This window comes from Acanthopagrus latus, chromosome 2 (genome assembly GCF_904848185.1).
Source record: "Acanthopagrus latus isolate v.2019 chromosome 2, fAcaLat1.1, whole genome shotgun sequence".
In the NCBI taxonomy this organism is placed as follows: Eukaryota; Metazoa; Chordata; class Actinopteri; order Spariformes; family Sparidae; genus Acanthopagrus; species Acanthopagrus latus.
The window spans coordinates 2719164-2741653 of record NC_051040.1 but is presented as its reverse complement, the minus strand read 5'-3'; the positions used below and the strand labels follow the sequence as shown (position 1 = coordinate 2741653).

General features: G+C 41.6%; 2 protein-coding genes, 1 long non-coding RNA gene and 3 other non-coding genes across 7 annotated transcripts in view; 4 read left to right on the top strand and 2 right to left on the bottom strand.

The window, feature by feature from the left end:
* Nucleotides 1-88: 88 nt before the first annotated feature.
* On the bottom strand, nucleotides 89-4523 carry LOC119032338 (V-set and transmembrane domain-containing protein 5). The gene is made up of 4 exons (XM_037121399.1): nucleotides 4151-4523; nucleotides 2414-2740; nucleotides 1010-1153; nucleotides 89-707 (listed from the first exon to the last, which is right to left on the bottom strand). Exons 1-4 carry the CDS (start codon nucleotides 4224-4226, stop codon nucleotides 676-678), a joined length of 579 nt encoding a protein of 192 aa, XP_036977294.1. The 5' UTR covers nucleotides 4227-4523; the 3' UTR covers nucleotides 89-675.
* Nucleotides 4524-5413: 890 nt separating this feature from the next.
* Nucleotides 5414-22490, top strand: part of LOC119006945 (transient receptor potential cation channel subfamily V member 1-like) — a 76655-nt gene continuing 59578 nt past the window's right edge. For both annotated transcript variants that reach the window (XM_037076147.1, XM_037076110.1), the window contains exon 1: nucleotides 5414-5526. The gene's annotated coding sequence lies outside the window, so the exon portion shown is untranslated. The remainder of the gene's footprint in view (nucleotides 5527-22490) is intronic.
* Nucleotides 6720-6910, top strand: LOC119013798. Its single transcript, XR_005072821.1, has one exon. It is a non-coding gene; the product is annotated as a U2 spliceosomal RNA (small nuclear RNA).
* LOC119013872 lies at nucleotides 8368-8531 on the top strand. The gene has a single exon (XR_005072847.1). It is a non-coding gene; the product is annotated as a U1 spliceosomal RNA (small nuclear RNA).
* On the bottom strand, nucleotides 16382-17442 carry LOC119006994. Its single transcript, XR_005070976.1, has 2 exons — nucleotides 17377-17442; nucleotides 16382-16895 (listed from the first exon to the last, which is right to left on the bottom strand). It is a non-coding gene; the product is annotated as an uncharacterized LOC119006994 (long non-coding RNA).
* LOC119013795 lies at nucleotides 21127-21317 on the top strand. The gene has a single exon (XR_005072819.1). It is a non-coding gene; the product is annotated as a U2 spliceosomal RNA (small nuclear RNA).

The following is a 22490-nucleotide window of genomic DNA, read 5'->3' as shown; positions in this document are numbered from 1 at the left end:
CTTTCTAGTAAACACTTTGTAGACACTGCAGCAGTTTGTGTCAACTTGTTTCAGATATTCAGAATCAGTCCTTCTGACAGCACAACAGCCGACCAATCAAAATGCTTTACAACACTTCCCACATTCACCCATTCAGACTGTACATGGTGCCGATCTGCTCGTCAGGACCACCCCTCAATATTTATGAGCTCAGTTATTCAAACATCCACTCAGACATCTTCAGTTCAGTATCTTGCCCACAGACACTTCAACATGCAGTAGGAGGAATCAAACTACGGACCCCTCCGATCAGCGGACGACCTGCTCTAACACTGGAGCCCCAGCTGCCCTCAACATTCAAGACTCAAGTTTGGAAGATAGTTGTAAAGAAAGTCACACAATTCATTTGCTTAGATAATAAATACAGTATGTATTGTTCTCCATTCTCATCAGTGATTATATTTACATTCAATCCAAAGTCATCAGCAGTGAGAAAACCAAATGTATTCAATACAAAATGTAAACAGGACAAGTTTTTACACCATTGGCGAGCAATCTTCCTGGCTGTAAGTAACTTTTTGAACTTAAAGACTGTTGTTTTACCTAAAAATAGACCTTAAAATAGTCCTTATTGCAGCATTGGTAAGTGATGATCAGTCTCTGCTGTGTTGTCATGTTGTGGCTACCAGACGTCCATTATAGCGGCTGCAGCTCTGTTGCATCATTTTCTGCACAAAGGAGGATTAAACTGGTCAATACACAAACTAAAGTTAGCGCCGTACACTGCTGTACAACACAATAATAGAGCTTCACAGACCTTTGTACTCTCACACACCCATACTTAAGACATAATGGATAACTTTAACCCACAGTCGTGCCTGTCAAGCCACATTTATACAATTTCCACAATGATGGAGCAAAGAGAAGGAAAAAAACTGAGTAAACAATGAAGTTCAGAGCAAATAAACCTCTCACATATTCATTTCAGGGTAGCATATACTTTAGAGAGGTGTTTCTCATGTTGCTGTACCTGGCATCTGTTTCCTGCGTCTCCATGCCACTATCTTCCTGTACACCTTGTCTAGTAGCCACATGGCCAGCATGAGCAGGCCGGCGATACAGGCCAGTGCTAAGGCAGAGACAGACAGGTACTGGAGATCCTCGTACAGCACCTCTGGAGGACGGAGACACAGCAGCCCAATCATGATGACTTCAAAAGAATACTTTCCACAAAACAAACACGGTAGGAATGCAGCTTGTGTAACAGAGAGACGAGGCAAATGTCAAGAATGTTAAGAACTAAAAGTATTCTCATTCTTACGCCAAAGTCCTAAACAACATGATCTCACAGTGTATAACTATATTATTATATACTGTAATTATCATTTTCACATGTCAGCCTTCAACACCAGAACCCCACAACACAATGTGTTGTGGGGTTCTGGTGTCACTGTATCGAAGATGGACAGACAGATGATCTGACTGTTTACTGATGAATAACGATGATAAACTCAGTTTGAATAAAGGCGCACATAAAGTTCAAGATGACGACTTTTACTGTGTCCCAGTGTCCTGGAAGTCATAGAAAATGCCTCCATAAAATCTTGGTTTTGTTTTTACCTTCAGGGGATTCTCACTGAGAAAAACACTATTACACACACACCAAAGCGAAACTATGCATTCTTAGAGGGGGTCATGTACCCCATAGACAGCAGAAAATATGTTGATTATGTAATTTTTTACAAACACTTTCGACTGATCTGTCTGTTGTTGTTGCCTCTGCCAAGGAAATTGTATTTTCACCCATATCTGTTGGTCGGTTTGCAGGATTACACAAAAACTACTGAACAAATTACCACAAAATTAAAATGGCTGCCTAGAGGAACAGTTAATTTATCTACTCGACCACATGCTGAGGGAAAGCTGAGTGAAGTTCAGTAGTCAACAACACATTTTTTGGCTTCACAGCAAAACAGTGTCTAAAATCAAGTCCTGGAGCCTCCGGAGCTGTGGTTTACATCAGACTGTATGGAGCCATCTTATATTTTTGGTTGTATTTTTACATTTTAAAACAAGTGTCCAGCTCCTCCAGTTGTTAGGGAGAACACTGAAACTCTGTTTTCCTGTAAAGCTCCAGAAATGATTTGTGGACTACGAAAACTGAGGAGAGGTGAGGAGATAATAACTTGTCTTCACTTTTGTCCTTATGTTGGTTTATTTGTTCATTTGTTATTTGTTTCATTATCATTCTCGTGTGATTTGTTGTTGCTAGGCAGCAGTTATACCAGTGTAAAAGCAGGCTCTGCATATTTCCTGGCACCTGTGTCTCCAGGCTGTCAGAACAAGAGAAATGTGGTCAAACAAGGTTTTCCAAACTGCAGCACTCTGAGCTATTTGCTGTAGGAGTGACATGGAGGAGTTCAGGCCCACTCACCGTTCACTTTCAGGACATGACCAGCGTCCTTACTGTTTCCCGTCTCGTCTGTGACAGTGATGACGTAGTATCCACCGTCCTGCAGCCGCAGGTCTGACAGGCCCATGGAGCCATTGTTGTAGGGCTGCACTCTGCTGCTGTAATCCACCGTTATGTTGGGGAACCCCCCCGGCTGCCAAGTCCCTATGGTGCGGCTCACCACCCCTGACATAAAGGTCCATTGTATGGTGTGGTTCCCGCTGCAGTTCACATCCACTGAGAAAAACACATCCTCCTGCACCAACCTGGTGAGGCTCCTCTGGGGGGAGTGGATGGAGATGGCTCCGGCTTCCGAAGTGACAGAGGTGAAGAGGACAGAGGTGTTAGATCCTGAGCTTGTATATGTAGATGTGAACAGATGTGAAAGCAGTATCATCAAAGAGACAATGAATTGACATTAGACAGACACACAGACAGACAGATAATATAATATAATCGATGATTCAAGTTTACCATCCAAAGTCTCTGGAAGGAGAATCATGATCTTCAGAGTTTGGTGGAAATCTTTTAAGTAGTTTTTTGCAAAATCCTGCTGACAAACCGACCTACAAACCAACTCTCCTCTGTGGAGGTAGTGATGGTTATTAGGAAGTATTACCATAAACTTAACTACCAAAAATATAAGTAAAAGTAAATTATAATCGAATTTACAACTATATAGGGCAGCTGTGGCTCAGGGATAGAGCCAGCGTCTTTTTATCTGAAGGCTGCTGGTTCGATTCTCCTGGTCTGCATGTAGAAGTGTCCTCGGGCAAGACACTGAACCCCAAACTGCTCCTGATGTGCTGGTCAGCACCTTGCATGGCAGCCATCACCATCAGTGCATGAATGTATGGATTACTGTAAATCACTTTGGACTAAAGGGTCTGATAAATGCTCTAAATGTGTATACTGTAAACTGTGAGTCAGCTGATAAATGGAAATACTCAAGCAGAGTATCTCAAACTTGTCCTTGTATAATAAATGTAGTATATTGCACCGCCTGATAAACATCTTTACCTTTCACACTGTTAGTTACAGTTCAACCTTCTCTCAGACAGGACAGCGGTGACAGCAGAACTCGTCTCACTGAATGACTCAACGCAGCTCCATAAAAAGAAACTATTTAACCTCACAGGTTTTGCATCTCAGCACACAATAGGTCACAGCTGCTTGCAAACACTGTGACTCATTTACATCGAATTCCACATGCAGACAGAAATGTGCTGTTCTGTGCTCTCTGGAGGGATGAAACTTGTCCAACGAGCTGAGAAGTAACGATTCCTGGCCGCCGCTCATCTGATATTTTTTAACAGCCGTTTCAGTGTGAGATCTGGTTCTGCTGGCGATGTTTGCTTAATGAGGCACAAGAGAGGAATTCGACCTGAGAATACCAGTGCTGACTAACAAACAAGGCAGTGTGGGGAAAAAAGTGCCACATGTCACAATTAAAATTATGCAATAGCCTTCATCACGTGGATACTAGATCTTATTTTAGCAAAGACTTTGTACAGCTGCCATTTCCTTTGTATTTTCTTCAAGATTCAAGTTTTCTCTGGTGTGCTGGGACCTTTTGGTGTGGACCAGGAGAAAGTATTGCAAGATCTATCTGAAAAAGCTGCTTTGTTCTGTGTATCAAGTCCTGATAAAAGCATGCTGTCAAACACAACAGTATGAGGCGTTTGGAGAAGAATTATAAATACGTGCATGAGGGCTTACCAAGGTGACACATATATAATGCGATGCTGAGAAACACAGCAACATCTTGAACATCCCAGAGCCTGAAATGCCACATTGGAATCCCAGACCCATTGGTCGAACCGCAGTATAAGAATCTCCTCCGGGGTTATTTCACATCCTGCAGTATTCTCCTCTCCTCGTTCCAAGGGTTTCCTCTTTCACTGTCCTGCATACAGGTGTATGTCTGCGTGAGTTCTCCTCCTTATTTATGTGAGAAAATTCAGTGCCTGTAGTTTCCCTCTTCTTTCAGAACTGCACTCGACTTGTCTTCATACCTGAGCAAGTCAGTGCCAGCCAGCCCACACCTATCAGACAGGTTGAGCCAGAGATTACTGAGCAAACAGTGTTCTGTGATCTCACACATAACCACACCCCCTGCACACACACACACACACACACAGAGGAGGGAATAAGGCTATAGAACAAACACATATATCCTTCTCAATTTACCTACCACCACCTCCTCCCTTCCAGCCCCAAACACCCACTTGTATGCACAGACACACTATCTATTATCTGCAACAGGATAGGCTGAATCACCTACAATACCTGGTGTGACTCACCTGGTAAAACATGTCAAACAGGAAGTGTGTATATACACATATGCACTGAGGAACACTAACACACAGTGAACATAATCAGTTAACAGACAGTTTAATTTTTAAGGCTGATCCAGATTACTTAATGCTTGACTCAGTGCTTGTGTAGTCCTGACATCATGTTGATAACTGATTTATGTATATAAAAAAGATTTTATCTACCTCAAATGATAAGATCAAAGAACTATACCTGACAGGTTTATCTCTGTATGGAAATTATTTTGAAGGGCCAAATTTAATACCCTCAAAATAATAATAACAATAATAATAATACATTTTATCATATATTTGCATTTGTGTTTTGTGTCATATACTATATACTAAATGTCTGTTTGTGTCATCTTATTTTTATAACTCTTTCATGTTGCACAAAATTGGATTTGTATGTTAAAAATTAGAAAATAAAGATTTTTTTAAAAAGTTAGTAAAGCTTGAATTGTAATTTTAAAAAAAATAATAATTGGAGCGAAATTAAAATTGCCCAAAGAAGGCTATATTGTTGGCGACATAAATGTTTCAATGAAATAAAATAGTGTTTTATATTCATAATTAATTTCACATGTTGAATAATTAAACACGTGACTGGGTTCAAACATGTTGGACACGCCCCCTTTCTTCTTGCACGCGGCCTGTACGTGCACGCGGCTCCCTTCTCAACGGGTCAAGCGCAAGTTCGGGAGCCATTTTAGATCATCGTGAAGTTGCAGCCGTCAACTGTCACAGGATTATTTTGACGTTTGGTGGACGAAAACTCCGGTGAGATGATTTTTACCGTCTAACATTTTATTTATTGAAGAGACAATATCGTGTAAACTCTTTGAAATTGCTGTCGGCTACTTTTGAGCGTCTGACCGCTGGACGTGCTGTGATTAGCCGAGTGAACGTTAACTGCTATGCTAGCAAGCGGGCTAAAGGTAATTATCCTTCTGTTGCTATGTTTGTCACTTTTGTTCAGTAGAGAATGACTTTTACAAATTGTGAAGAGTTGTTGTCAGGGGGAGTTGTCATGCAAGCTTTAATGGAAGTTTATTTCAAACTGACTTCAATTCGCCCTCGTTAACCGCGGGTTACATCACCTGCGTGGCCGCCATGTCAGTGAAGTTATAGCGAATTTCTCCAAAGTTCAAGTCGGTTTGTCACAGCAGACATGTTCTGTATATTTGATTAACAAAACCGTACACTGTCAGATAACTGTTGTGTGACTATTGTTGACCACAAATGTCAGTTTATTGCATCTGCCTGTACATTTGTGTAGACTCCGCAAACGTTATCCGCCATTTTGAAAGTGATAGTGGTCTGTAAGTGGCAGGGCCGTTGATTGTCACATCTGTCAAGGTAGCTGAATGTCATCCTATTAATTATACCGTCGATTTGACTGAGCGGTTATAGTCTCTGTTCTGAATGAGCAGCAGAGCATGGTGTCTCCGGTAAACTTTAAAGAAGGATTGCATTGCTAGGTGTTGGCTGTGAAGCGTATGGAGCAGTTAGCTCTCGTCTGCTGGAGGAGGAGGAGCTCAACCTGTTGTTGTGATCTGAGTAACGTTATTAAAGCGAAAAAACATTATTCTCCTCAAACGATGAAGTTTCATGCGCGTCATTGAGTTATACCGAATGAGTGTAAATACACAGTTACATGTATTAATATGTTAAATCTGTCTGTAAAGGGAAATGGGATGCTTTTAATCTACAACTTCCTATTGGCCCACAGCGTACCACGTGCACAGAACGCAACGAGGGGGTGTGATTGTGGACGCCAGTTTTTTTTTTATGATTTAATGTTAATATCGCTACTAATCGTCACCGGTGGTACATGATCTCATAGGCATGTTTTCCTGTGTTGTGTTGTGTTGTGTTGTGTTGTGATGCAAAAAGTCTTATCTGTAGTTTCAAACCATGAGGTGGACTGACGTTGAGGGGAATCACTTCCTCCCGGCTGCTCGTTGTGGAGTATCGCTTCTCGGCCTTTTGGCTAAGATCAAGTGTAGTATCTGTTCTTATCAGTTTAATATCTGATACGTCCCCTACCCGGGGACCATATATTAAATTGATTTTTGGAACAGGGAGATGGAATAGGGGCTTGCTCCGTCCACTCCACGCATCGACCTGGTATTGCAGTATCTCCAGGAACGGTGCACCCCCCTCTCACTGTCTAAGAGTAATTGTGGTGGTTCATTTTTAAAGACTCCACTCTGTTGTCATTGCAATATAGGTATTTGCTGCAGTTATTTAATTCATTGGACATGCTTTTATGTTATTAACCCTCAAGTAGTGATGTGAAGCCACAGTGGGGCTTTTCCCCTCAAGCTCAGAGCACCATCTAGTGGGCAAAATGTATTAACTCGTCGTAGTGATTGATTGGATTCTATCAGTGTTGTATAGGCTTCATTTCTCTCTAATTCACAGTGGAAATTCTCACGGAATGATTTGTTTTCCATGTACAAAGGAACCTACTTCATTTATAATAATTCAACTAATTTAATTGTTTATTTTTTACCATCGTTTTTTGTAATATTGCTGTGGGACAATAAAGGAATACTGATCGTGACAAACAATCATTTAAGTACTAGTTCACTATACTAGTTCAGCTAGCCTCAACTAAGGCAGTCTAATGCAACAGTCCTGCAATAAAACCTTCTTCATAAAGGTTATAATATTAGATTTTTGTAGAAACAGTTTTAGAGAGGTTTTAATTCAGCCATGTGATCATTTTCAGAGGCTGCAGTTTGTGCTGCTGTTGAACTGTATTGTGTTAGACTCAAATGCAGGTCAAATATGAAAGTGGCTGGTAGCTTTTAGACATGAAATCATTATTATTAATCAGATGGAAAATTGAAGATTTTATGTCAGAGGCTGTTTGATGCTCACATATTAAAAAGATTATTTCTCACTGAGCTTATAATACAACAGGCATGTCCAAACTATTTCATAAAAGGCCATTTGGCTGCAGATATTCATTCCAACCCAGCAGTAGTACACTAGTCTAAACTTACTTAATCAACTGAACTTGTGCTTGAAATGGTTTATTATATCAGATTTACCCTCGATGTGTTTGAATGAAGACCTGCAGCCACACACCCCTGCTGTTGTTCACCCTCCAGACCTATAGGTGGCAGTAGCTTATAGGTCAGTGGACCACCAGCAGTGAACAAGAAACCTGAACAAAGAACCAGGAAGTGGTTCTGATGTGACGGGGGTGGGGAAAAATGAAAAGTGTCTTTTAGCCTTTTCTCTGAAATTAAGTTAAAAATCAAACATCTGAATGCAGGATGGTTTAAACGTAGGCTCATTTGTGAAACTCAGATGTGCTGTTAGGCTGTTGCTCATTTGTTAGAGGTACAATAGATGCAATAGGAGGTTACAATGTGGCGTGGGAATGCAGCATTGCATGATGGGAACTATAGCCATTATTTATCAAGTAAAATGCAAATAATTATTGTCAGCCTCAGTACAAAATTGTATTTTCTGTATGAAGGTCCTGCAGATTCACACACCCTTTTGTAACCTCTGGTTCTGGAAATTTATAGATGTTCTACATTGCACCATCTATCAACATTGCATGTGTGTGAATGAGATCCCTGCCTCTGAGCTGTACAACTCATACTTACCTGGCAGGGGAGATACCATGATCAAGAAGGTGGTTCACCCAGGGCGAGGCTCAGCCATTGCACTCCGGTTGTGCTGACCCCTGCGAATTCCCCAAATGTGGGAATCTCGACTGCATAATTTCTGGTAGTGGGGGACTGCGTTCGCGCTCTCCCCTGATATCATGTCAAAAGAAAACAAGGAGATGTAGTTAGACAACAGCTGCTTCAAGAAGTGCAGTTGTAACAAAGTCACAATATCAATTGTAAAGCTGATCATTTTAAACAGGAAAGTGAATATTATATAAATTGAACAATACTGCACAAATTACAATTTTCTTTTGACAGTATTAATACAGCCTCTTCAGTTCATCATACTCTGAATGTGAAAACAGTCAACAGCTCTGTTATGTATAGAAAAGAATGGCTTAGGCGGCTTTCTGCTGCATTAGGCAGTGGCTCGTGAAGAAGGATGAAATCTCTTCCAAGCCCCTGAAATGCTTTAGGCAGCATATTCTAAACAAAGAAAAAGCAGTAGGTCAAGGCTCCTCAAGTAAAAAGTATGGTGCTGTTCATATGACAAACTTTAAGCCTGTACTCAAACTGCTCTTTATAGAAATCTCCCCAAAAAAACCCTCCTCCAGCAGCAGCTGTGACATCCAGTTCCTCAGGGTCCAGAGGCGACGACGGGCGGGCAGATGATGCTCTGCTGGCTGGTGCACTCGCCACTTTTGAATGCAAGGTACATCAGTTTATCTCCTTGGATTAATATTACTGCATGAACCTCATTAATGCAGAATCTGTATCCAGTAACACCAGCTACAAAATAACACTGAGGATGGTTCTACAGTTCGGTCCTTTAACTGCTTTGACACAGATTTTTGTCCTCATGGCCGCATAAGCTTTTGTCCTGATTTCCTTTCAGGGGACACTGACCTGACCCCTCCAGATGCTGCCTCCAAACTACAGCCTCCACAGCCGTCATGGACAGAATTTTTCCACCGTCACCCATAAGCCTATAGTTCATCGACGATATCAGCGTTTAAGTCGCCCAGGATGGCGTCACCTGGGCCCCACCCTGGAACCAGACCTGGGGTTTGGGCTCGCAGGCCAGCACCTAGTGTCCGGGTCTTTGCCCACGGCACCTGGCTGGGCGCAGCCGAAACGAGCGACGTTGGCCCGCCCTCCAGTAGGTTCACCAACTGCAGGAGGTTTGAGAAGGGGACGGTGTGATTTGGGTGGTTGTCGTGGGCGGGGGTCTTGACAACCCAGTCCCCAGATGGTGATTCTGGCCGTGGGGACATGGAATGTCACCTTGCTGGGGGCGGGGGGGAGCCTGAGCTAGTGCGGGAGGTTGAGCGTAACTGGCTAGAAATAGTTGGGCTTGCCTTCAAGCACAGCCTGGGCTTTGGAACCCAACTCCTTGAGAGAGGCTGGACACTCTTCTACTCTTGAGTTGCCTGCATTGAGAGGCGGCGAGCTGGTTTGAGCTTGCACATAGCTCCCCAGCTCAGCCGCCATGTGTTTGAGTTCTCCCATTGTACGAGAGGGTCGCCTCCCTCCGCCTTCGGGTCGTGGATTGGTCTCTCAGTGTTGTTTCGGCTTCGGTACCCGGCCTTCTTGGAGGCCCTGGGAGGGGTACTGGACGACGTTCCAACCGGGACTCCGTTGTTCTACTGGGGGACTTCAACGCCCATGTGGGCAGCGACAGCATTACCTGCAGGACCCAATGGAAGACCCAGAACACGCTGGAGTGACTATGTCATTCAGCTGGCCTGGGAACGCCTCGCGATTCTCCCAGAAGGGCTGGAGGAAGTGTTCGGGGAGAGGGAAGTGTGGGTGTCCCTGCTCAGACAGCTGCCCCCACAACCCAGCCCGGGATAAGTGGAAGAAGATGGATGGATGGGTGTCAACCTTTAGGTTTATACTAATACACTGATCTCTTTAAAGGCTCCTCTGTCAGCTCCTGGTGGTCAACAAGGGATGACGTCTGATGCGAATAGTGCAGCGCTGCAGGCAAGAAAAAGCACTGTGACTGAGGCATCAGTACCTAATCCCCCTGAGGTAATACATGCAGCTAAATGGAGGAACGGCCTTACAGTCAAATTATTTACTGGTTGGTAAATGAAGGTCTTGTCTTTATTTTTCAACCAGACGACATATGAGGGGTGGCACAGGATGTGGGAGTCTGGTCTTAATGGGCTCCCCAAGGCAGACATGGATGATAGAGGACGCTGAAGAGGGTTCTTCAACACAAAATGTCATATGAGGACAAGTACGGTAAAATTAGTACATGAAAAGTCCTTATGACAGAATGTGGTGTCATCTGCCTGAGTTTCTTGGAGTGGTGGTGGGAGGGGGAGTGCCCTCATCAGCAACTCTCTCTTGTTTCACTCACCTGAGTCTTTCAGTTATTTTACTGTAAATGTAATTCTAGATTGTATTAGATTATGTAATTCCTAATGATTGTGCTGTAATTTTAGACACAGAGTGGAGAAGCAGGTGATCTGCCTGATGAGGGATCGCACTCAGGGCAACACCAAGTATGGAGGCAGGCCCAAGAAAGCCACTGTGAGGAATACCTGCACAGAAAAGACCTCTACACCACCCTCCTCAGCCAGCTCAACAAACCTGGTAGGATCACAAGTAAGTTATTTGAGTTGTCTTTGTTTCACTGTATAGAAACATGGATGCTCTGTCACATGTAGCTAATGGATCATTTCCATCTGCCAGCCTTAATAATGAAATATATTGAATTATACAACAGAAGAGCACACTGTAACAGGAATGAGAAGTCTTAAGCCAAAAAAACAACCAAAAAACCCCAAAACTTATTAACACACTTACCTGAGGTAATACTGGACGTCGTGTTAAGCATATTTTTGGCCTTTCTATGGCTTTATTGATCAGTTGAAGATGTGACAGGAAACAAGATGAGAGAGGGGGGAGAGGGGGCGTGACACACATCAAAGGGCCCCAGGCTGGCAGTCGAACCTGGTGCCGCTGCAGCAAGACAAAGCCTATTCACGTGGGACTCCTGCTCTATCCACTGAGCCTAACGGTGCCCCTGCTTCACATTATTAAACCTTACAGTAACCCTGGTGAATATTGCTGGTAAAACTAAGCCCGTTAGATGCTTCTACCCCAATGGAGAAAATTAAAACAGTCAGTAGTGCAAATAGAGATCCTACAGTCTAATGCTGATGTTCATTGTGTGTCTGAGTCTGCATTCCTTCCTTTTTCTAGAGACTCTCAACTGTCATTTTCAGCGACCACGATCAAAGCAGGAGCTTCCTGATTGCTGAAACAGAACATTGAGGACTGTTGCACTCAGATCATCAAGTCCTCAAATGCAACTCCACCAAGAAGGTAATTTTGATGCAGTCAGATGAACGGGAACATTTTTAACTGGAAAAAAATGTCACTGAATTTAAATTCAGTATTGATTATGTTTTAGTAATCATTTAGTTTGAATGCAGTACAGAAACGAAATCTGATGACTTAATGGCCAAGCATCATACAGATGTCTTTTAGCTCTCTCTCTGTCTCCTCAGCAGACACCTTGCAAAGTAACTCAGGAGACAAGAAGCCTCGTCAGCCAAGAATGTGACGGATCGAGGTTTGTCTGTCCTCCATCGTCAGAGTGTTGCCAGCACTGACCAACCCCCAGCACATAAAACCTGTGCATCCTCACTCATAGCTCCTCCAGCAAGCCTCCTCTCTTTTTGCTTCTGGAAAAGCATTATAGGATTGAGACATTACTCAATATGACCTGCTGTACACTCTGCCCAACCAACCCAGGGACATAAAAACTACAAAGAAGATTTGCTCCCCTGTAAAAAGGATGTCTGCAACACAAGATCAGGATAACAGTGTTGGGCAGCTACAAACACTTCTCCATTGTTGATCAATTATAGAGGAATTAGCTATAGATATGCAGTAATCAATCTGTAAACATGATAAAGCATTCTGCATTCTGCAAATGGTCATATTGTTTATTTACAATGTATTTATTCTGTAATCATGTGCTGTGGTGTGATCCAGAGATTCTGTCTATGAATAACTGCATTTCATTGGACAAATGTTGGCTTTCAGTTTCATGTACATATTCTAAATAGCATCAGTTTTGTCTACATTGTGGTGTAGCGTTCACCTTTTCATACACTTTAGTCAATAAAGTGGTCACTGTTGTGGACTATCAGCTGATTAATGCAAAAAATAGTGAATATTTGTTTGTCAGCAATAATATAATTAGATCATCTTGCACATATATCAGTATAAACATTAAAGTACCTTTAATCAGCTTCAGAGACATTACACTATTTTAAATCAGCCTACAAACAGTCATCAGGTAATTCATGAAGACAGAAGAGAAAATGGAATTTAAGGAAAAGACAAAACATCTTACCCAAGAATTGTTTTGATAAAATAAGCTGTATTTTATTGATAAAACAAAAATCCATTCAGTGAAATGTGAATTAATTACATCAGTTATGTAGCACTTCTTTATACAGTTACTCAAAACTATTTATAGCATTTTAGTAGCTTCAAGAGGTAAAACAATAAATACCTGATTTAAATACAAACTTACCAATATCACTCATATGGAATGCATTCGGACGATGTCAACGAAATAAAAGTCTTTTATATTTATAGTTGATTTCACATGCTTAATGATGAAGCATTAATGAATTTATATAATTTAATCCGTCCTGGTGAGATGGATGTTAAAGTTTAAATGTTGACGCTTGTAATAAAAGTTTGGGAGCTATAATCCAGTTTACTGATATTTTCTGCTTTTTCCTCGACTGAAGCTGCTATCAGACCTGTTCACACAACTTCTGTCACTCTTATATGAGCATTTAGAAATCAACATTTATTGTAGACATTAAAATGACTGATAGTGAGTAATAAAATGCAGCAAGATACATTTTCATGATTTTTGAAATACAATTTATTGAATATAATAAAAACAGTAAAATGTTCCAAGAATATTTAAAACAATAACAGCTCTTTACATGATAAACAGACATTTTCATATTATGAGATACAGACTGATCACATTATAACAGCAAACACTTCTTATTAAAATGTGACGACTTATCGTTAAAACATTTCATGTAATAAAATATTTTGATGTTATAAAGTAGATTTTAACAATGTGTAACAACACAGTAAAAACTGGGTATCAACATGTATTGATCATTTATACAGATGACTGATACAGACCAAAGTATAATAACAGTTATACAGCACTAACAACACTACAAGATAGTTATTATATATATAAATGCATAAAAGCCAACTCAGATTCCTTCACATACAGTTGAAAAACAAAATCACATAATCATCAGAACAAGAATTTGTTTTGAGTTCAAAGATTAATTATATACATGTTAAAAATGACTTCAAAACAAAGTTTTTATGCATATTATTATTATTATTATTATTATTATTATTATTATTTATTATTATTCAATATACACAAACTAATACAGAAACTGAGGGACATCCTTAAAACTATTATTAGTATTTCTGTATTTATCATTATTAATATTATATCTGTCAGCTATTTATTCCCATGCTATCAATATCAACATTATTACATTTAATTTTCTTTATTGCGACAATTTAATTAGATTTAATATTTTTTTAACAATGTTATTATGAAGTGTTACCCCTCTTTTTATCTATTTTAACTTACGTACTTAACAACAACAGGACAACAAGAAAATGTCTACTAGTCTGATAATAATACTACAACTACTATTATTAGTAATTCTAATAACAATAATCTGTCTCCATCTTTCTCTCAAGTTTAACCATCAACATATATAATATAATATATCATCATGTAATATCATATAATATCATGTAATATAGAACCTCCTGTATCAAAGATGAAATGAGTACCTACATGTACAACAGGTGATAAACCATGATGATGAGTAAGTATGAACATACAGTTTGTTTATTAAGTGTCTGTCTGAGCTGGACGCTGCTCTCCTCTCCTGGTCCTCTGGTTCACAGCCACCACAACAACACAGAGGATCACCAGCAGACCAGGGAGCAGTGAGGACCTCACCGTGTAGAGGGTGAAGTCCATCCCAGAGGGCTCTCTGGACTTCAGAACAGTTCTGGATGATGACACACACTGGTCATCTGGTCCCATCACAACACACCAGTACTCTCCTGTGTCTTCCAGTGAGACATTAGAGAGAGTCAACAAGCCATCATCTGTAAATCTGCTCAGTCTGCTCTGCAGATCAGAATCAGGTGCTAAATCATAGTCAGTCAAGAGTCTGTCTTCTGTTTGGTTTGACTTGATGAACCAGTGGTGCCAGCTACCCTCTTCCCAACCTCTGCATCTGAAAGTGACATTGTCTCCTTCTGAGAAGAGCTCGACAGTAGGTGGGCCAGGTTTGGGGCACACCACCAGGTGATACTGTTGAACATGGTTGTAGATTTCACAATCGTAATAACCTGAGTGATTTAACTGAAGTGATGAAAGCACCAGTGAGTAGTTTTTTCCAACCTCTGGGGTGTAGTGGTTCTTATCATACTTCGTCCAAAGTGGAAGCTGGTTGTCAGTGAACTCAGCAGCAGGACACTGTAACACAGCTGTCTCTCCCACTGTGTGGAGGATCGACTCCCATGGTAGGTTTAACTTTACAATCTGACTGCTGACACACTGCTGTTGGTTCATCACCAGACAGGCGTAATAACTGAACCATGTTAACGTGAGGTTGTAAATACGAAGTCCTGATGAGGTTTTCACCTCTTGGGATCTTCCTTCAACATTGTCCATCACCGATGTTACACTGTCCTCAAAAACTCTTGTCCAGAAGCTGGTCCAATATCCAGAAGAACTCTTGAGCCACTGGACGTCCAGATTGTCAGCTGCTCCCTCACATGGCAGGTCCACTGTTTCTCCAGCTCCGACTTGAATATCTTTCATTTCATTTCTCATACAAACAATAATAGTGAAATTTTTCTTATACATCACGTTGCCCCAACACTCCTGTTGGTACTGACCGGAGTCTGAGTGGGTCAGGTTCTGGATCATGTAAAAAGAAATATTGTTGCTGGTGACAACTGACAGTCGTTGTTTCAAGTCTTCAGGTACTGTGGAGTTCTGGGACCAGAGGGCAGAGGTATTCCACAGGACGAGCTTCTCCTCACCAACAAATCTGGAGATCAGGCAGGAGTCGGAGTCCTCGGGGAGGCTGAAGGTGAAAGAGTCTGATTCCTTTCTGATGATGATACGTTCTTCTGCATGAATGTTGTTGATGAGAGCAAACAGCAGGAAGGAGAGCTCTGCGACTGCAGCCATTCTGCTCTGAGGACGAGCAAACACTGACACCTCTCACCTGATTATCTCTATATTAACCCTCATCAGCAGCTTGTCATTAGTGGTTGGAGGGAGGTGACTTCTTTATCTCACCATCACAGGAAACTTTGATGCATTCGGCTCTGTACCAAGGAATCTAATCAAAAGATCAGACACATGTTGTGAAATGACTTTTAGACACATTAAAGGTTTTAACTTGAGTTTACTGCAAGATTCATCTGAACAGAAGTCCACAAACTAGTGACCTGCTGTTACACCATGGCTCCTGACAATCTTCATTATTTGCATTATTTCTTGTAACATGTAATCAGACATGTGTGACACGTGTTAGTTTGCGTTGCTTGATTATCCGTCCGTCCGTTTCCGTTCCGCTTAAACCGTGAGGGTCGCGGGATGTTGCCGCTTTTTTCCTCCAGCTCATCGCAGGACCTTTACTGATAGCAGTGGCTTCCACACAAGGTGCAACTGCACATCAGGAGCAACTTTGGGGTTCAGTATCTTGTGCAAGGATACTTCGACACATAGAGCAGTCCCGCCCCAGGGGAGCCGGGATTCGAACCAGCCGTCTGATCCAGTCCACCAGCTCTACCCACTGAGCTACAGCCGCCCCCCCTTTTTTTTAATTAATTAATGCATCAATAAAACACAAGAAACATTGAGCTTCATCAGCTGACAGAAGTATTGTGTAATAATGTTTATTTTGAATTACAATTGATGAAATAATAAAAATATTTAAAATGATAACAGCTCTTTTTAAGCTGATAAATAACTGAATTATATTTGTCATTTCTAATCAGTTTGTTGTTGCTGTGGTTTTTGGCAGGAACCAGAAGCGGACAACGAGGCAAACAGGTTTATTTAACTTCACAAGGTTAATGCAGGTGAAGGTGGAGAAAGTCAGGCTGGAGACTCCGTCAGAGAGGAGGGAGGAGGAGCAGGAGAGGGAGCTCATGGTGGTGCTGGTGGATAGCGTGGCGTGTGGCGCTCAGGTGAGCACAGGGCGAGACTGTTGGCTGCAGAGGTGCAGAGAGCCGGGTCACTGGAAGCCGGCAACGAAAAGTCAGATCTGAGAGAAAGCACAAATAACACTGAGAAGTAGCTCTTTAAAGTGACGAGCCAGAGCCACTGACGAGATCACCTGGCAGCAGGTAGCGTGAAGACCAGGGCTGCTGCAGGTGCTGACTGCCAACCTGCTGCAGGTGTGTGTGTGACAAAGGGAAGAAAATACAATTAGTGGGACATTTATACAAATAAACAAAACTATTGCGACACTAAATGTTGGTTGGTACTTGTAACAGAAAACCAACTAAAGATGTTGCTGTAACACTTGCTGGATCTGTTTCATAAATTCTCAGTGCTGATCCATCAACATTCAGAACAGCTCATTTATTTTATCATCCTGTCCAAAAGAGACTAATGACAGACTTGTGCCACCAGTTAACAGAGCTGTGATTGGTCAGATTGTACCACAGCTTCAAATGTTACAGGTGGATGTTTATGTTTGAATGCAGGTCAGAAGAAATATATCGTCTGTCCAGTCAAAACCACATAATCTCCAAATGTGGTGTTTTTGATTTGTGTGATCAAACTGAAGGAGGGAGCGCTCCGTTATGAGCTGAGACGGTTCTCGTATTTCTGAAGCCAAACAAACCTTTAATAAACTCAATGAATCACCTGAAAAATGCATCTCCACAAAGCTGAAAACATGGCTGCTGTATACGGAGGAGTATTAGGGCCAGGGGTGAGGAAAGAAATGAGAGCCGGGTGGGTTCTGATTAGTCGCTGATAAACTTTCTTGGCTTATGAAACGTTCACATTTTGGAGATCAGTGGGTTTGATTGGACAGCAACACTATGTTTCCAGGAAACCTTCTGTTGTCAGTCACAAGTCTTCAGATAGTGAGTTCTGAGAAGGAGGATGTTGCAACACTGATGCACATCACAAACACTGTTTCTACCCAGTTTGTTTGAGTGTCAGATGGGATGCTAACTTCTGGGTTGGCCTACAAACACATGTCATGCTGCACCGCTCTGTTCTGCTGCATGTGATCAGAGACCCACTGACGGGCCAAACAGCAACACACTCAATCAGGCTGACCTCTGACCTCCCAGCAAGACTCAGACTGTGTCAATATAAGACTAGTATGAAAACAAGGTCACACTTCATAAAAACCATCATTAATGAATGGAGAATTTACATTAAATTAAACGTTCATAGTTAATTATCTCTTTAAACATCAATTTTCTCATGGCCATAAAGATAATATTTATATGTTTATATTTTCTGTAAATCAAACTTAATAATCAAACTCGTTGTTTTCATGACTGAATAAACAAACACAACTGATACTGTTTTATCTTGTTTACATGTGGCGGGCCCTGCCACCGTGGAGTGAGTCTTTTAAATTTAAATATTTAATTAATTTCACATGTTTAATGATTAAACACGTGACTGTTATTGGACACGCCCCCTTTCTTCTTGCACGCGCCCTGTACGTGCACGCGGCTCCCTTCTCAACGGGTCAAGCGCAAGTTCGGGAGCCATTTTAGATCATCGTGAAGCTGCAGCCGTCAACTGTCACCGGATTATTTGGACGTATGATGGACGAAAACTCCGGTGAGAGGATTTTTACCGTCTAACATTTTATTTATTGAAGAGACAATATCGTGTAAACTCTTTGAAATTGCTGTCGGCTACTTTTGAGCGTCTGACCGCTGGACGTGCTGTCATTAGCCGAGTGAACGTTAACTGCTATGCTAGCAAGCGGGCTAAAGGTAATTATCCTTCTGTTGCTATGTTTGTCACTTTTATTCAGTAGAGAATGACTTGTACAAATTGTGAAGAGTTATTGTCAGGGGGAGTTGTCATGCAAGCTTTAATGGAAGTTTAATTCAAACTGACTTCAATTCGCCCTCGTTAACCGCGGGTTACATCACCTGCGTGGCCGCCATGTCAGTGAAGTTATAGCGAATTTCTCCAAAGTTCAAGTCGGTTTGTCACAGCAGACATGCTCTGTATATTTGATTAACAAAACCGTACACTGACAGATAACTGTTGTGTGACTATTGTTGACCACAAATGTCAGTTTATTGCATCTGCTTGTACATTTGTGTAGACTCCGCAAACGTTATCCGCCATTTTGAAAGTGATAGTGGTCTGTAAGTGGCAGGGCCGTTGATTGTCACATCTGTCAAGGTAGCTGAATGTCATCCTATTAATTATACCGTCGATTTGACTGAGCGGTTATAGTCTCTGTTCTGAATGAGCAGCAGAGCATGGTGTCTCCGGTAAACTTTAAAGAAGGATTGCATTGCTAGGTGTTGGCTGTGAAGCGTATGGAGCAGTTAGCTCTCGTCTGCTGGAGGAGGAGGAGCTCAACCTGTTGTTGTGATCTGAGTAACGTTATTAAAGCGAAAAAACATTATTCTCCTCAAATGATGAAGTTTCATGCGCGTCATTGAGTTATACCGAATGAGTGTAAATACACAGTTGCATGTATTAACCCTTTAGGCGCCGGGGTTTATTTTAAAAAATACTAGATTTTGACATCTAAATTTCAGAAGGCTCTGGCTTGAAAATGGTTTGAGATAGAGACAAAGTGTAAATGAGACAAATATTGAGAATGACCTAAAGTTTATCTTGGGAGTAAATTTCCCCACCTAATTAGCATATTATGACGTCATATGGTGGCGGCCATATTGGATTATGTCATTTCCATGAAATACCTGATATTTTGAAAGAGAGTTGAACTCATTTCATCATATTCATCCCCTCCATCCATTTGTTATGTTGTCCACACATCAAGTGAACAGGGAAAAAGTAAATTCTAAGCCAACAGTTGTAAACTAGAACTATTACTACACCACAAAACTCATGTAAACAGTATGCGTTTTCTTTTTTTTACCCACCACAACCCCCCCAGGACTCTTTTTCTTTTTCTTGTCTTTTTTTCTTTCCCTTTTCTTGTTTTCTCTTCTCTTCTCTTCATTGTTACTATTATCATTATTATTATTATTATTATTATTATTATTATTATTATTATTATTATATAACAGTAGGCATCTTTTAGCTGCAGAGGCCTTATCTGTGCCCATCTACCAGATAAAAGTTTGCAGTATTTGTAGAATGTGGAGCCTGTCATGGCAAGGCACAGAGAGAATAAGAACTATAGCTCTGTCACCACAATATCCAATTTGCTCATCAGAGAGCTTTATCCATTCCTGATATACTTCCTCATCTCTCAAGTAAGCCCATCCACCATTACCACCATCATCATCATCATCATCATCATGTCCAGCCCTGTTCTGCCTTCCCCTGTTTCCCCTACGAAACTCATCAGCCCTTCTATGGACACTTAGCCCACGTCTCCCCCTGCTATCCCGTCTAGTGTTGTGAGAAGAGCTGGACTCGTGTGTGCTCGGTGCTTCGTGAACACTGCTGCCTCGCACAGCTGCACCACTGCCGTGGATGGATGCTACGTGATCGTCGCGGTAGAAAGAGTGAACACTAATGCTGGTCCCAGCGCTGTTCTCACCACCACCGCTACTTTTACCACATCCATTCACTCCCCTACTGATACGAGTTCGTGTATCATTTCCATTCCCACCTATGTTGGGCAAAGGGTCGTATGTTTGTGCTTATGCATGTTCCTCGCTCTGCGCGGCAGCGCCATTGCTATACAAAGACGCACCGCGACTAGCAAGCTTACTAATCGCCCGACCGTCATCTCCCAAAGTTAGATTTTCCATTTCAGAATCAGAATCAGCGAATGGGAGCTCAATCACTTCCCTACGTGTCAACTATTTGCTTGCTATTGTCGTTTACTTCGTCTCAATAACTTCTAAATCCACCATTGCCGCTTCAGCAGAATAGCTCCGTTGCGCGCTGTCTCCGGTCTCTCATCCAACAGTTTGCATGGGACTTCCTCGAACATTTTGCATTGAAGCATGACGTTTTTATGAGCTAAGGTCTAAGTAAGAGATGTCTGCTAGCTAGTGGTGAGGAGTATGAACGACATGTAACCCCCCCGTTAGGAGAAAACAGCTGTTTTGTTGGGTACAGTGCTGTGTCGCAAATTTGCGACTTTGGCGCTTAAAGGGTTAATATGTTAAATCTGTCTGTAAAGGGAAATGGGATGCTTTTAATCTACAACTTCCTATTGGCCCACAGCGTACCACGTGCACAGAACGCAACGAGGGGGTGTGATTGTGGACGCCAGTTTTTTTTTATGATTTAATGTTAATATCGCTACTAATCGTCACCGGTGGTACATGATCTCATAGGCATGTTTTCCTGTGTTGTGTTGTGTTGTGTTGTGTTGTGTTGTGTTGTGTTGTGATGCAAAACGTCTTAGCTGTAGTTTCAAACCATGAGGTGGACTGACGTTGAGGGGAATCACTTCCTCCCGGCTGCTCGTTGTGGAGTATCGCTTCTCGGCCTTTTGGCTAAGATCAAGTGTAGTATCTGTTCTTATCAGTTTAATATCTGATACGTCCCCTACCCGGGGACCATATATTAAATTGATTTTTGGAACAGGGAGATGGAATAGGGGCTTGCTCCGTCCACTCCACGCATCGACCTGGTATTGCAGTATCTCCAGGAACGGTGCACCCCCCTCTCACTGTCTAAGAGTAATTGTGGTGGTTCATTTTTAAAGACTCCACTCTGTTGTCATTGCAATATAGGTATTTGCTGCAGTTATTTAATTCATTGGACATGCTTTTATGTTATTAACCCTCAAGTAGTGATGTGAAGCCACAGTGGGGCTTTTCCCCTCAAGCTCAGAGCACCATCTAGTGGGCAAAATGTATTAACTCGTCGTAGTGATTGATTGGATTCTATCAGTGTTGTATAGGCTTCATTTCTCTCTAATTCACAGTGGAAATTGTCACTGCATGATTTTCTAGTGCAGTTACACCACATGAGAGATGGTGTATCTGTGCACTTTCTTTTATTGATCTAAATGATTTGTTTTCCATGTACAAAAGAACCTACTTTATTTATAATAATTCAACTAATTTAATTGTTTAGGCAGTCTAATGCAACAGGCCTGCAGTAAAACCTCCTTCATAAAGGTTATAATGTTCGATTTTTGTAGAAACAGTTTTAGAGAGGTTTTAATTCAGCCATGTGATCATTATCAGAGGCTGCAGTTTGTGCTGCTGTTGAACTGTATTGTGTTAGACTCAAATTCAGGTCAAATATGAACGTGGCTGGTAGCTTTTAGACATGAAATCATTATTATTAATCAGCTGGAAAATTGAAGAATTTATGTCAGAGGCTGTTTGATGCTCACATTTTAAAAAGATTATTTCTCACTGAGCTTATAATACAACAGGCATGTCCAAACTATTTCATAAAAGGCCATTTGGCTGCAGATATTCATTCCAACCCAGCAGTAGTACACTAGTCTAAACTTACTTAATCAACTGAACTTGTGCTTGAAATGGTTTATTATATCAGATTTACCCTCGATGTGTTTGAATGAAGACCTGCAGCCACACACCCCTGCTGTTGTTCACCCTCCAGACCTATAGGTGGCAGTAGCTTATAGGTCAGTGGACCACCAGCAGTGAACAAGAAACCTGAACAAAGAACCAGGAAGTGGTTCTGATGTGACGGGGGTGGGGAAAAATGAAAAGTGTCTTTTAGCCTTTTCTCTGAAATTAAGTTAAAAATCAAACATCTGAATGCAGGATGGTTTAAACTTAGGCTCATTTGTGAAACTCAGATGTGCTGAGCTGTTGCTCATTTGTTAGAGGTGAAATAGATGCAATATGAGGTTAGAA